The 15,461-nt window shown below is 37.1% G+C and overlaps 3 protein-coding genes across 4 annotated transcripts; 2 read left to right on the top strand and 1 right to left on the bottom strand.

Moving 5' to 3' along the window:
* Nucleotides 1-3,189: 3,189 nt before the first annotated feature.
* On the top strand, nt 3,190-6,149 carry LOC113725253 (ABC transporter I family member 6, chloroplastic). The gene is made up of 6 exons (XM_027248307.2): nt 3,190-3,620; nt 3,831-3,881; nt 4,409-4,630; nt 4,775-4,897; nt 5,051-5,227; nt 5,625-6,149. The coding sequence occupies exons 1-6, from the start codon at nt 3,309-3,311 to the stop codon at nt 5,709-5,711; spliced, it is 972 nt and encodes a 323-aa protein (XP_027104108.1). The 5' UTR covers nt 3,190-3,308; the 3' UTR covers nt 5,712-6,149.
* Nucleotides 6,150-6,733: 584 nt separating this feature from the next.
* On the bottom strand, nt 6,734-10,006 carry LOC113725252 (uncharacterized). The gene is made up of 3 exons (XM_027248306.2): nt 9,012-10,006; nt 7,630-7,902; nt 6,734-7,277 (listed from the first exon to the last, which is right to left on the bottom strand). The coding sequence occupies exons 1-3, from the start codon at nt 9,591-9,593 to the stop codon at nt 7,011-7,013; spliced, it is 1,122 nt and encodes a 373-aa protein (XP_027104107.1). The 5' UTR covers nt 9,594-10,006; the 3' UTR covers nt 6,734-7,010.
* A 1,366-nt stretch (nt 10,007-11,372) lies between these two features.
* Nucleotides 11,373-14,467, top strand: LOC140034928 (hydroxyacylglutathione hydrolase cytoplasmic-like). 2 transcript variants are annotated; one of them, XM_072073704.1, is made up of 7 exons: nt 11,373-11,620; nt 11,803-11,962; nt 12,055-12,227; nt 12,683-12,761; nt 13,363-13,476; nt 13,905-14,081; nt 14,250-14,467. In XM_072073704.1, exons 1-7 carry the CDS (start codon nt 11,574-11,576, stop codon nt 14,328-14,330), a joined length of 831 nt encoding a protein of 276 aa, XP_071929805.1. In that variant the 5' UTR covers nt 11,373-11,573; the 3' UTR covers nt 14,331-14,467. The 2 variants fall into 2 exon arrangements, with proteins under 2 accessions (XP_071929805.1, XP_071929806.1); XM_072073705.1 differs by having other exon boundaries at nt 11,377-11,620; nt 11,803-11,925; nt 12,066-12,227.
* The last annotated feature ends 994 nt before the right edge of the window (nt 14,468-15,461 follow it).

Raw genomic sequence — 15,461 nt, 5'->3', positions numbered from 1 at the left:
CTAGGGAGTAGGTTTTTTTTTTTCCCGTTGGAAACTGGGCTTAACACAAGTCCTGCATTACATACACACACATACATACGTATATATACACGCACATGCTGAGTTTAAATATATCTTCTTGATAGTTATAAATACAGTAGATTTAAATAAGTTAAAGTATACTAAGGGTACCAACTCAAGTGTCATATGCAACGGCGGCCATGAGAATTTCAGAAGACCCAAGTCTCAATTTGAGAGGAGTTTTGATTCGGTATCAAATTAAAAGAGTAAGTTGCGAACCTTTGTACCATTTAAGTATTTTGTGTTATTTAGACTCTTTTATGTTTTTAGTTTTAGGTGCATTTTGGTCCTTGGAATTATTTCTTTGATTTTATACTCTCTTTCTGTTATAACAAATCTGGTCAGTTCGATGGAACCACATGAAATCGTGTATTTCTCTGTTTGATTGTCGAGAACTAACTATATATTATTCTTATTAGTCAATTTTTTGGAACCAGACCTAGCAACACGCACATATAAACACACTCAGAAATTTTGACGGAAAATTTGTAAATTTCAAAATTGAGCTGGTAAAATTACGTTGAACAAACTTTTAAAATGACAGCATTTTTATCAAAAGTATACAAGGTCTCCTACCAAATTCTCTTATAATGGATGGCACTGTCAGGACCCCACTCAGAAAAAGCTAGTTTGATGAGACCATTACGAATCTGCATCCATTGAACAGTTTGTGAGCGAGTTCTTGAAGTTATTTAACAGCTTTTTCCTTTGTTGTCTTTTTTTTTTTTTTTTTAAATGTCAACTCGATACGAAAGAAAGATGGAAAGGAAGAAATCCTACACAAAAAGAAATACCACAATTTTCTGGTTCACTCTTTTTTTTTTTTCGGAGTTGTCTTGTTTGTTTGGTACCCTTTTCTTTGATGTGGTAATTGGTATAACGTCCAATGGCTCCCTGAAAATAAAATCAATAACGGGACAAAAAAGAGCATGATCATGGGCTGAACATCACGATTTATTATTAGGTAGGTTCGTGTCAGCAACGGAGCTTTCTCAATCATCATTATTGCATTATGGACCTCGAACTCAATTGGGGCAGAGACTTGCTGCAAGCTCCCAATTTTCTTCAGTCTTCAATATAGTGATGGCAACCAGACTGGCTCGTAGGCTACAAATGTGTGTTGTTAGCTGTAAACATTGGTCCCCTTTTTTTTTTTTTTTTTTTTCTGGTGATTGCTGCTCTGGTAGGCATAAGAATTAAACAGGTCAGTCATTTTCACTTTTTTTGGTGAAAGATTTTGATACTCATTAGCAGTTTTAACTCCATTTTGGCGTTTGAAATTGCAACTGGAAGATCAAGAGTAAACTGAGTTCAAATTCTTGTCATCACTCTTCTTTAAAACTGTTGGCTTTCTCAAAAGTTGATACAAGTCTTTCCAGCTTGAAAGAGGTGTTGCAAAAGTGGAAAAGGGTAATGACAGAGAGTCAAATTCATATATATTTTCATGGAAATGACAAATTTCTCTTAGCTATGGAGTACCCTTTTTAGTTTTTTCCCCCACCTCACCTCAGAAAGTACGTTTGGATTAGCTGTTTTTAGGGATGTTTTTGAAAAATTTCACTGCCGCAGATTTTTTATAGTATATTTTAGAAAATATTTTGGAATATTTATGAATAGAAGAGTTTTTAGAATACACTTTGGGATATTTTTTAAACATTTAAAAAAATTTAGACTGCCTTTTAAAGTACTTTTTTAAAATTTTTGAAAAATTAGTTTTTAAAAAAACTCTTGAATCCAAACGGTTTTTTTTTTTTAAATGTATAATATGGTCCGTGTGGAGCAGTCTAAATCATATTTTTCTCATAATTATCTTGTCTTATACCGGACAAAATTTAATTGTTGGCAAAAGTGATTTAATTGCAATGGGGACAACATGTTATGCTTTTCATCATGGATTCTAAATAAAGCACAATTATTGAATCAAATCTACCAAAGAATAAATTCAGAAGAATATATAATTCACACTAATGGGTGCAAAACACCTGGACCTCAAAAGTAAGGACTCATGTCAAAGATGGACACGTGGCAATGTGGAAATCTAATACGCTCATAATCTTTGTTTTGACCTCTTCATGTGGCATTATGATGCTTTGCACAATATCCATATATTTTTCTTTTCTTCTTTTTAAAAAAGAAAAAGTACTCCATCATGGATCCACATGTGGGCTCAGGTCCGATATCTAGTTGCTGCTTAGCTTTACCACGTCAACGGATTAATTAAGATTGTTGGGTTGGGCCACTTCTTGTCGGCCCTCACTTTTTATATTTTTTTCTTCTCCTTTCCTGAATTCCTTCCGCATGTTTTTAGGGTTACGCCGCATACCCCCCCCCCTTTTTTTTTTATTAACTTTGTTTTTTTTTGGCAGCATATCATTATTTTACAAAACATTCTTCTTATTATTTTCAAAACTTATTTTTAAATTATATTTTTTTTTATTTTAGATGAATCACATCAAAGAGTGTCATGGCAAATAATGCTATGGACATGAATCTTTAAGTTTGATCTCTCTTGGAAAATTTTTTTTTTTTGAAACATCCCTTGAACAATGTTATATGCACTTAACTTTTTTTCTTATAGCGGAACTTCCACTATTTTTTTTTAAATCATATAATCTAATAAATGAAAGGCGTGAGAAGAGACGGAAGGGTGTAAAGAAAAAATCTAATAAGTGAAAATCATATGATAATAATGATACCAAGAGTGCCGTGTAAAAAAGTGAAGTGTGTATAACATTTACCTTTTTCTTTTATCAAATTATTTTAAAATAATGTATTCGTTAATTAGTTGTCCCCCACAATATAGATTAGTGACTTGTTGTTGTGTATTCTTGGAATCGGAATTACAGCTAAATTAATAGATCTTTTACATTACCCCCAAAAAAAAAAAAATCATTGTACAGCCGATGACAAAAGACTTCTATGTTTGCCCGGTCCAGATTAATGGTCTCAGGATCAAGTGGACTGCAGAGAAGTAATGGTTGCCCTCCCTACTCCAAAATATTCTACATATTTCATGCAAGGCCTAGCCCAATGTTTGGGCCCAACAGAATATACAGCCTATTATTTTTACACTTGACACGAGGATCGAATTCTCGATTTTTTATTTTTAAAAAATGATGATCAAACTCAAAATTACTAGAAAGCCATGTACAATTTTCAACTTTGGGTTCCTTCTTCGTTCTTCATTTCCGTTTCCATTTTTAATCATTCATTCGATTTCTTACAGCAGCCTCCTCTTACCAGTTTCAATGGCGCTCGCCCCATTCACACCTTATTGTTCTTCAACTTCTCCTCTATTTTCTTCCAAGAAGTGCTCCGTCGTCTCTAATTCTCAACTGATTGTCGTCTCTGCTCTGTCCTCTCGCCGCTCGAGTCTCATCAACACCCGCCGTTCTCTGAGAGTCAGAAGCGCCGTAACCTTCGACTCTCCGGCGTCATCATCCGCCCATAGCAGCGACTCGCCCGAGCCTCTCCTGGAAGTTAAGGACCTCTCAGCCGTCGTCTCCGAGTCAAAACAGCCGGTTCTCAAAGGGGTTGACCTTACTATCCACCGAGGCGAGGTCGGTCTAAATTACCCTATCAATTAAATTAAGTGCTCTAGGTTGTACAGTTTAATATAAGTATCCTCTAGACTTCTGATTCTCTCTCTCTCTCTCTGGGGGGCGGTGCAGTTACATTTATAATTTTCATCTTCCGACTGAAATTGATATTTATTCTCTTGACTTTTTGTTTCGGTCTTAATTCTATCTTCCGGAATTGGATATTTTTAGGTTCATGCTGTTATGGGGAAGAATGGTTCTGGAAAGAGCACTTTTGCCAAGGTTAGTTATTTTCTTCCCCGTTTTTGAGGTGTGAGCTGAGCTTTGCTGTTTTGAACTCATAGCTATATTTTCTATTGTTTTTAGAATTGCATTAAGTTAGTCTTAAATAAGATCATCTCCACGATAGTCTTTTGAATTTTACGGATAGAACTTGTGCTGTAGAACCTTTATTTGCTTATTGATGAATTTGCACTTCAAGATTTTGTCTGGGAGAATTTCTAAATAAAATAGGAGTCTTAACTGATTGAACTCAAAAGTGAAAAGTTGTACCCACCATTTATCCATAACATGGAATTTTGGATGAATGTTTGTTCAGGAATGCTTATTCAATGAGGTATTGGATGTTGGATTACCTAGTAATTTATTATTTTTGGTCCTTTTAACACCCGTTCTTTTGCTTTTGTCCTTTTCTGCATCGATCTAGTTAAGATTTACTTGGAAGCCTCCTTTTCTTTGGCTTGAGGTAGATACTTTCTGGATATTTTGGCTACTATCTGCTTTAACTGATGATGCTAGGATGATTGTAGGTCCTTGTTGGGCATCCTGATTATGAGATTACAGGCGGTAGTGTCACTTATAAGGGTGAGAATTTGCTTGAGATGGAACCAGAGGAAAGAGCTGTTGCCGGCCTTTTCATGAGCTTCCAGACCCCTGTTGAAATTCCAGGGGTAAGCAATATTGACTTCTTGAACATGGCATACAATGCTAGAAGGATAAAACATGGACAACCGGAGCTTGGACCAATTGAGGTTTGTAACTCTATGTTGTTGTGACTTGCTTTGTTTTCAACTAAGCTTGTAATGCACTGTTTCAGGTGCATTGTTAATGTAAAAAGGGTGTTTGGTTGGGGCATCTATGGCTGACAAATACATTGATGTTATTCTTTCCTGCAGTTCTATGGCTACATTGCGCCAAAGCTTGAGCTTGTAAATATGAAAGTAGACTTTTTGAACAGGAATGTTAATGTAGGATTTAGTGGTGGAGAAAGGAAGCGTAATGAGATTTTACAACTTGCGGTATGATTCAGTATCTTTGTGATCTTCTCTTTTCACATTTTCTTCAAGTTTATAGCTGGCTTGATAGGCTACCATGGTATTTTGTCTGCTTAGTTATTTTGTGTTTTTGGTGATGTTGTGTGTAATGCTGCTAAATATTCAATTTTTTTATAGGTTCTTGGTGCAGAGTTGGGTATATTGGACGAAATTGATTCTGGCCTAGATGTAGATGCACTGCGTGATGTCGCAAAGGCAGTGAATGGACTCCTCACTCCCAAGAATTCAGTTTTAATGATTACTCACTATCTGCGACTTTTGGAGTTTATCAAGCCAACATTTATCCATATAATGGTAAGCAAGCTTTTGCTTCTTGTAAGCAAGTTCCCCTGTTACATTCTGTATGCAGTTATTTTCCCCCCCTTGGTTAGTTGAGAACAAATATGATGATATCAAGGAAAATAACTTGGGGATGCAGTGGCTGGGATTTTAGAATATTAACTAACCACGAACAAATTGTTCCCATTTGCAGTCACTTAATTTTACCCTGTTGATTCTTCGACTTCCTGAATTCCATTCCTTCTGCCTATTATGTTAAGCAATATGCCACATTCTTGTGAGAATCTCAATAACTTCCACATTTGAATTTATGTTGTCATGTTATGTTACTTGAGTTTCTTAATGATAGCCTCATCGCTTTAATCTTCTCCTTGTTCCTTTCGGGTATTGACTGAAACATTTCTGTTTATAGGAGGATGGGAAAATTGTGAAGACTGGAGATATTTCCATCGCTAAACTTCTTGAGAAGGAAGGTTACAAGGCAATTTCTGGGTCATAACTGCAGGCACGTCTATTGAAAGTGGGCTTTACTACTCTGTGCTCTCCTGTAAACGCTTTGCCACCTTGCTCAATGTCCATGGACGAGAAAAGGATGATTATCTAACCAGCAAAAGAGCGAGATAGCAGACGTTTCAGACAGCTTTGTTACGCCAAAAGAGCAAGAGCCGTCCTTTGATCTCGAAGAACTTGGAATTCGTGATGTTCTTCTATAGCTAGTTGTACTGCGTGCACATATTCCTTCTTTACAATTATAATGCCTCCTATTTCCGTGTTGAAATCTGGAAAAAATTTGAGATCTTTTTTTTGGGGGTCAAAGAAATGGGTTTTGAAACAATCCTGTATTTGTAATGGTTCTAAATTTGGATATTCTTTCCAAGCTGCCACTCTATCTAAAACCAGATGGATGTCGCATGTGCGACGGTTACTTTTAAGGACATATCATCAGCTGCGTATGAATTGTGCCTGGCATACGTTGCAACAAGTGTATCATTGTCCCCAGAGCCACTAGAAGCAAAACCCTTTGAGTTGAATGGATCAGGCCATTTAACAAATTATAACACATATAAAAGCAAATTGTAATGGGAAATTTTCTTGTACAAGGGTAAGTCCTAAACAGCAATTTTACATTTCCGCGGGAACAATCAGATAATGTACATGGCCAAGAGGGGCTACTGGTTATTCTTTAACAAACACAGGACAGGTCTTAATTGAATATACCTAGCTCGGGTACGTCCAGCTGCACCCAGCATCCGTGCAAGAAAATCTCATCTTACAGAAACAGCATAGTAACAGTTAGGAAAAGAAACAGAGAAAAGCCAACCAATACTCACTATGTTGATATCCTTGGCTTAACCTGGAGATCTTGAAAGAGGAATCCCATGAACCAACCGTATTCTAGATTGATCCTAAAAAACACAAACATCAGTGGCTAAAAGAATTTTTGACATCAAAATCACTCAAGTTACAAAAGCTTCCGGTGCTTTCCATCCATTTAGCAAGGAACCCGTCAAAATGGGAGTATTAGGTCATAACCAACTCAGGTAAGCACGCCTTTATTGGGAATCATAGAAATCTGCAGACCTAAAGCAGGTGCTCCAATAAATGGTCAATCCTACCATGGAGTATTAACAAAATACAGATAATCTGTAAAACGAATCAGGAAGCTCTTGTGAAGGGTTTTTTTTTAAGCCACATTCCTCTTTGCTACCAGGAAATCAACTCTTCTTTCTTTAAAGAGTTCAACGTAAATCAAAGAAAAGAGCAGAAAAGTGATCAACAAACTCAGATGCAAAATCTGTCATGATTTAACTTTTTCAAGCTTCTCAATTTCTTCACGTTGTTTTCTTTCTGCTTCTTGAAGTTCCCTTTCAGCATCCTCCTCATCCTCCTGATCATCACGATCTTCAAATTCCTTACTTGCTGCCATTGCTTTTACAACAGGATCTCTAAGCTCAGAAATGAGGCCACCACCAACCCTGTATTCTTCTTCGTCCCCAATTAGGAAAAGGCGCTGATCAGGTCCTGTTGCCATGGGGATGTCTACTGCCAGTAGTTTCATGTCATACTGCAGAAAATCAAACAGTAAATGTTCTTCACAAAAAAAAGAAGAGAAACTACGCCCTGAATCATAAGCAGGAACGTCAACACCTTTAACTTTTGCTTTTCACCCTTTTGCACCTTTCTCTTCCTTCTAACTAGGACACGGTATGGAACGACAAGTACCAATATTTATCTATGAACAAGCACACATGCCAATCTTACAGAGATATGAATGACAGATGACAAATAGAGAATACACATGTTTACTAAATTGACCACCAAACACTGAGTAACCCAGTCAAAGCAGTTTTGCAATATACAACAAATCAAAACGTCTTCTATATATAGAACACTTAGTCAGCTAGTTCAGAAAAAACCTGGCCATTCTTGTTCTTGACCTCAACGCTTACTAAGCCTTTCCTCTCAGAACCTCGTATTGGAAAAATCAGAAAACATCTTTTGTTCCTAAACCTTGGCTTGAAGTTCTTCAGTGTGATGCCACCTCCTGACATCACATATGCTCTTAAGTCAGTGCCAGTTAGTGGAGCACCCATGACCTCAAGAATCCCAGCGGATGTGTTAAGTCTTCTCATGGCCATTCTATAAACCTTATCAGGATTCACTGTGAATCTTGAACGAAGATATAAAATCTGAACATTACAGGGAAATCAAACAAAATTAACATAAACATTATCTTAAAGTTGAAAGGCACAATAAAAACTCCTTGAAAAACATTTTTAGAAAATACCAGGACATTTCTACAAGCACAAAGATTTATGACACAGGGTATCAATCAAGAAACTAAAAGAAGTTCATCGTGAAAAATGAAAATTCAAGACATCAAGATGTTCATACAATATCTATTCAGCAAAATAACTACTCCAAAAAAGGATAACCGAGAACCTAACAAATTTCTGAGCAACTTTCATGGCTAACATCATTTGAACTGAAGTGTGACACAGATTACCATTTTAGGAAGTTGTCATGTTAAAATAGCAGATGTGATAATTTCTGACTCATTTTTTCTGTTTCTTGTAATCATTTTTCTTTTTCCAATTTGAAAATAGGTAGAATCCTAAAGACCAATCAGAAGACTCACACTGACAGGGACCACGACATTGTCCACCGTCAGAGTGCAACATTAGTTCAAGAGCTTCATCTAATTTATCCTAATCATGAGCTTGCCTGCTTATGCAATTGACGACAACAAATAACATCGTCTATTAACTGGTACTAAGAGTTCTAAAATGCATTGACACTCATTGTCATGTGATACGTGTTGCACTCCATAGTCCATAACAAGATAATTTCAAAGCAAAAATAGGTTGTTTAGTAGCTTGCGGAAAAAACATGGATTACAGAAGCATGCTTACTACATTATTTTTGTAAAATTTGGATGAAAATAACATTTGACATAATCATCAAGGGATTAATTGTTGGACAACTAAAAATGAATCTATCCCGATAGGGTAAAGAACGTAGTATTGGCTTACAATGAGTTGGCTAATTAACGGACTTATTTACAAACGAAGAGATCTAGCTATTCAGTAATTGAAAACTGAATTACAAATGTAAGTTCCAATTGACAGACTGGAGAATTCCAGCGCCATCAAAAGAGCAACAAAATAAAATAATGCAACATTTCAAGCTGAACATACTACACATATACAAAAAGTACCCAGGGAAGAAGAGTTCGGAAGTTAGAATGCTTAACCTTAAATATCAGCTGAAATCACAAAATTTGGGAAGGAGTACTTACAGCAAATGAGACAATGGCAGTGGAAAGAGCAAGAAAACCATATTTGGCCATGCCCTCGGATAGGCCAACAAACGTATTAGCAATCCCAAACATAATCCTCCAAAGCAAGACGCAAACCAGGACCCCTCCAGCACCCACCAGCACCAGACTATTCCTCTTCCAAAACGCCTCAATCTGGAGACCCACCGCCTCCCTGTACCTGGAAGCAGCATCCTTCACAGCCCCCATTGGGTTCCTCACCGCACTTTTCCCAAGATCATACTTCTTACCAGTGAAAGAAAAATACCTAAACCCAAAAAAATTCCTAGAATTTGGCGGCATACTGGGGTTCGGGTTGATCAGCAGCTTTTGAGTTGGGCTTTGGGAAATCCTTGAAATCGGGGTCGTTGAGAAATGGGCTTTCGAAGGATTCCCCAGCCATGGTGAGAAAATGGGATTCTTAACTATTTTTGGGTGATGGGTTAGCAAGTGAGAAAAGGCAGTAGGATTATTATTAGCAAGGCCAACTGGGATTGTGAGGGATGAGGATTTAATGTGATGGAGGTATGTGAGGACGAAGCTTGACGATGAGTATTTCGACATGTTTTACTTTTTCCTCCTGAGTTCTCAGAGTAGAAATAGTTTTTATGATTTAAAATTGCACAAGCAAACTGGAGTGATCTTTAATACTCGCTACAAAAGGAAATCTGTACAAGCTGGGTTTCTTTTTTCGGAGAAATGGAAGCAGAAAAACGCATGGGAAGAAAAGGAGTCAAATTTTGGAAATGACGACTTGATTTTGCTTGTCTAAAGCCCCTCTCCAAACTCTCCCAGCTCCCCGGTCCAGCACCAGCAGCAGGCAGCAGGTGAACTTGAACGGAAAAGGTAAGCGTATCGTAGGCTCGTAGCCTGAGGCATACTCTTGCTTGGGAATTGCTGACTCCGGAAGGAATACCAGCAAGGGTCGGGACCCACTCAGGATCCAGCCTCCTAGTTTAGCAAGCCAGCCCGCCAGTCCTTCATTCTCCGAGCCCTTCCTTGGGTTCATTATTGTTAGCTACTATTTGGTTTTTTCTTTTCTTTTTCCCTTTTTTTTGGTAGACGAAAAGTTTGGCGAATTCAGTTCCAATCACCGCTACCGCTCAGGACATACCTCGAGAACTATAAGTCCCTTGTAAAGGTTTTTACAAATTATCTATTAACACAATACTCACATCAACAATAGGATTCAAATACACGATCTTTTATAAGAAAGTAATCGATCCTTGTCAATTAAAACAACTTGTATTGGCATTGTTAGCTATTTGGTGTATACCAATTGAGTCCAGTCTCATTTTTATTTTTTTAGTGGCTCTTACATGTGCAACATTGTGTACATTCATAATTAATTATATGACACATATTTAAAATTTAAATTTAAATTAAATATCATGGATCCAAATCTAATAATGTATGTAACGTTAATGTATAAAACTTTTCTATTTTCACTTGGTGAGACGTAAACTAGGAAACAGGCCGGCCAGCATCCCAAAAGTTAGCTATTAGCATTTAGCAGGCCTTCTGTCCCTCGACAGTCCATTTAGGAGAAAAATGCAGTTTTGATATCCAAATTTTAATACTAACGATTTTAGCTCCTAAATTTTGAATAAAAGCAAATCTGATATCCAATTTTTCAACTTTTGAGTACATTTGGTACTCTTGATAATTTTTTTCCAAATTGTTATCGAAAAGAATCACGTGATAGTTATATGTCTGACAATTATTGTATAAAAAATATCTTAAAAAAATAAAATATCTTTCTGACACTAAATACTAAGTTTAAGGACTAAATTTTTTGTTTTTTTTGTCTTTTTTTTTATGCAATAGTTGCTCGGCATTTGACTATTATATAACTCTTTGCGGTTGCAATTTCAAAAAAATCCATCAAGGGTACTAAATGTGATCAAAAGTCAAAAGATTAGGTATTAAATTTGCTATTGTCTAAAGTTTGGGAACTAAAATTTCTTATATGTCAAAGTTTGAGTATCAAAATTACATTTTTCTCATCTATCCATACATAGACGTGGTTTTGTAATTTTGTTTATTATTCTCAATCCCGGAACATGGGGTATGTATCCCCTATAGCCAGCTCGTTTGGATTGTTATTTTCTCATGTTTTTATAAAAAAAAATGTATTATAATAATTTAATATATATAAAAAAAAGTGATTGAAAATATATTTATAAAAAAATATAAAAAAATTTTTTAGAGAAAAATTGCAAGTCAGAATCAGAAACTCTCGACTAGAAACAAAATCAGGAAACCGCAATATCGCAGGCGGCGTCAATTAACTATTTTTGGCTAGTGACCAAAAGCGACACAAAATCGTGCTGTTTCCCACGTTTACCGGTCACACCGAACTTTCTCCTGAATAAAACGCTACCAGCCGAATGGTGTTGCCGAACATATGAACCCTATCAACTAACCCAGCTGGGAAAAGCACCAAAAAGGCCGGAACATAAATCCCCATCATCACTTCACCAGCAGCGACGCTGCCTAAAATCAGAAAGACGGAGCAAGTGGAGGGGGGTTTCCACTTTCCAGATGAAGATCCTTCACATCCCATGCTTAGAAGATAATTACTCCTACCTGTAATACGAGCCCATATCCACTGTTCTTTGTTTTTCCCCCCTTGCAATTTATCTTGATTTTTTTTGTCATTTTAGTTGTCGCTTTGCTTATAAACGCACAAGCTAAACACTTGATAAATTCAAGGTAAATGAAGTTCAAGCGTTCTCTCTTTTCTTTTTCTTTTTTTTTTTTTTTAAATCAGGGTAATTAATGAGAAAACGAAAGAGGCAGCAGCAGTGGACCCAGCTGAACCCCATAAAGTTTTCCGAGCTGCCCAGGAGAATGGTGTTCACCTTAAGCTCGTCCTCACTACTCACCACCACTGGTCAGCTCCCCGTCTTTGTCTTGGGCTCCAAATGCATGTATATTCGTGTTGATGATTTCTGATCTTGATCACTTATTTGGGTTATGTTTGATTGTATTTGTAACTGTGGATGTGGATTGGTGACTTAAGTTTGATGATAGGGATCATGCTGGCGGAAATGACAAGATAAAGCAGATAGTTCCTGGAATCAAAGTTTATGGTGGTTCGGTTGATAACGTGAGGGGGTGTACCAATAAGGTCGAAAATGGTGACAGAATTCCCCTGGGGGATGAAATCAGTATATTGTGCCTTCACACGCCTTGGTATGCCACTTCAAAACCAGGTTCAAAATAATTAAAATGGTGCTGGCATTCAGTTATCATAGAACAAGTTTTCTCGGCTGTAAATTTACCTTAGATTTTGTGGATATTGAAGATCATGATTTTTGTGTTTGCTCTTGAAATGCATGTCTGATGTACTCATTTCCATATTTATTTTTGATGGTGTGCTGCTTTGGTTACATCTTGTGACCAACTGGTTCGAAGTTCAATATTTTGGCATTTTTTCAAAGTTTGATGCTATAAAACACGTCAATACCTCTGTTTTTTTAAGAAAAAAAATTAAAAATTGAGGCCACCATGAATTCAAATATTAGGAAATGTTTTGATGCCAATCTTACTATCATTGAAGTAACAGGGTGCTGTGCTATTATGATATTCGTGTTCTTTTTTTTTTTTTTTTTTTGGTGGGGGGTGGGGGATGGGGAATGTGTTATCAGCCATACACAAGGTCATATAAGTTACTACGTGACTGGTAAAGATGGAGAGGATCCTGCGGTCTTCACTGGGGACACATTGGTAAGTAGATTTTTACTTCATTCTCGATTCCTGTATAACGATATTCTCTGTTCTTTTCCATTGTGAAGATCATTTGTTTGCCGTGGGAGAAAGGAAAAGACACAATGTTCCAGAATATGATCTTGTTAACCCCTATACTTGTGCTTGGCCAATTAATAATCTTGTTATTTTTTTTTACTTTTGGTTGGTTTTTGATGCATTAATCAGGAATGAGTAATTGCGTTCATTGCAAGCTCAAAAGTTTGAATCCTCTGTATCATGAGGCATTCTTGCAGGGTTTTCCTGGGCTTGAATGTCTTGCACAGTGGCATTTATGCTCTGAATTTTCCAGCTGCTATAAGACAGTTTATGCTCGTAGTTTTGTTATTTTGCTGGCTGTCTTTCATAGCTTTGCTTTTTAAATATTTATTTTGGGGGGTGGGATGTCTTTAGTATCAGCACTTGTGACTGAGACGGTTCTCAAGTTCTTTTATTCATTGCTTTTATGAAGAGATATAGAAGTATGCTTTTCATTAATCAAGTTATTGCTTGTTCCTTCTTAAGATTATTCAGATTGTCCTAAGAGATTAACTGTGACTTGTGTCATTCTTTTGTTTTCTAGTTCATTGCTGGTTGTGGTAAGTTTTTTGAAGGCACTGCAGAACAGATGTATCAGTCCCTATGTGTGACATTAGGTTCACTACCAAATCCAACTCGAGTTTTCTGTGGACACGAGGTAATCTGTCTAACTTTTATCACAATGTGTTTGGTATTAAGATTTTTATTGGATATATTGATTCTGTTTAATTACCATTTTTCTTATGTCTGCTTTGTATTTTCTGTTGTGAACATCGGATTAATTTGTCAACTGGTGACCGTACAGTTGGTGCTATATTCGCATGTTGTTGTGCAAAGAAACCAGAAAGCTTTATTTGTATCACATGTAAAATTTGTTTTCGAGCTGTATCATGAGTACTCAGACACAATATGCACATTCAACCTATATGCATTTATAAATTCCGTTTGATTGTTTGAAGCGTTACTGATTCTGGTTGAGTTTTTTTTTTTTTCAATCAGCGTTGGTTACTTCTGTAGTTGATTTTTGCCCCATCACTCCCTAAAAGTGGGTGGACAAGTGCTAACATCTGTGTGACTTGTTTGCAGTATACCGAAAAGAACTTTCAGTTTGCTATAACCGTTGAACCTGATAATGAAAAAATTAGACAAAAGTTAGCATGGGCTCAGCAGCAGAGGAGGTCTGGCCTTCCAACTATTCCATCCACTATTGGGGAGGAACTGGAGACAAATCCATTCATGCGGGTTGATCTTCCTGACGTTCAGGTAAGTCCGGAATTTGAAATACGGGCATTCTAAAACAGTTCTAGTATTGCTTGTGTAGAATATTTGATGCACTAATTGTTGCAGTACTGAATTTCGTTCAGACACTTAAATTTCCTTCGAGTGTGGATGTGTGTATATCAGTAACTGGAAATTGTGCTTCTTTTGCAGAGGATGGTTGGCTGCAAGTCCCCTGTGGAAGCCATTCGAGAGATCAGGCAACGGAAGGATACTTGGAAGCCTACTGCATAAATTAGATGCATAAATAAGATGTGCGGTGTAATGTTGTTTCAGTTCTGTGGTGTGCCATTGTGTAGTGACGAGAGAATGCTCTGGCTCGAATGCAAATTGACTGGATTTTGTGTAATGTAAATGCTATTACGCTGTTATTTGATGTGCCAAATTCGGCCACCGATTTGCCAAATGCAGCAAAAAGATGAAATTTGCAAAACAAATGAAAACAAAGAACTGGTATCAGCCAGAGGACAACCATAGCCACAAAACAAAAAATTGCGGCTACCAGTAAATATCTGAAGCGAGTAAAAACACTAGAATTATTAAACAAACAATAACTATGACGGTTCTTCTGCTTCCTAATTGATTCAAGAACATTGCAGACTGCACCAGTTCAACGTCAAATCTTTCCCGCTTGTACCGAGTTGAAGGGAATCCCGTCTTTCTTTTCTTCTGTTTGATTTATCACCGCTTGCAGAGAGGAGCGGGTTTCGAAGACAACGCTCTTTGAGACATGAAGATCATACCCATCCCCTGTTTGGAAGATTAACTATTCCTGCTTGTACAAACTGGACATGAAGATTAACCACCATGGGGTCTCTATTCAAACGTTTCATCTTTTTCATGTGCCGGGTTTGTAGTGAACGTTGGGTAGGCGGAGATTACTGATGGATTGTTGGTTGAAATGGTGGTAGGGATCATGCTGGTGGGAATGATGAGATGAAGAGGTTGGTGACCAAGATTAAAAGTTTTTGGTGGAGTATATGATAACGTGATGGGCTGCACTAAGAAAGTCAGAGATGGTGACAAGATATTCATTGGGGTTGATAAAAATATCATGCCTCCTAATTCATTGGGGTTTTTTTCATAATCTTCGTTAATAATTTGCTCAAATTAATCATGTCAAAATTGCTTTGACGCCACCCATAATTGAGCCCTCCTAACACCTTGATTTTCATTTTTGTTTTCTGAGACTCGGTTAGCATTGATTTGATTAGCCGTCTTGAAAGATTTCTCAATGAAGAACAGTGAATTAGAGAAACAAAAGAACGTGCACTTTGTGGTGGCTGGGAATTTATGTGAGGACATGGCGGTTGTCTGTCTCTGAGATTATGCAGTTATGATTCAACCCTTTAATTTTCCTTTGCA

Source organism: Coffea arabica, chromosome 2c (genome assembly GCF_036785885.1).
Source record: "Coffea arabica cultivar ET-39 chromosome 2c, Coffea Arabica ET-39 HiFi, whole genome shotgun sequence".
NCBI classification, from domain to species: domain Eukaryota; kingdom Viridiplantae; phylum Streptophyta; class Magnoliopsida; order Gentianales; family Rubiaceae; genus Coffea; species Coffea arabica.
Note: the sequence above shows the minus strand (reverse complement) of the source record. Positions and strands in the feature narration are given on the sequence as shown.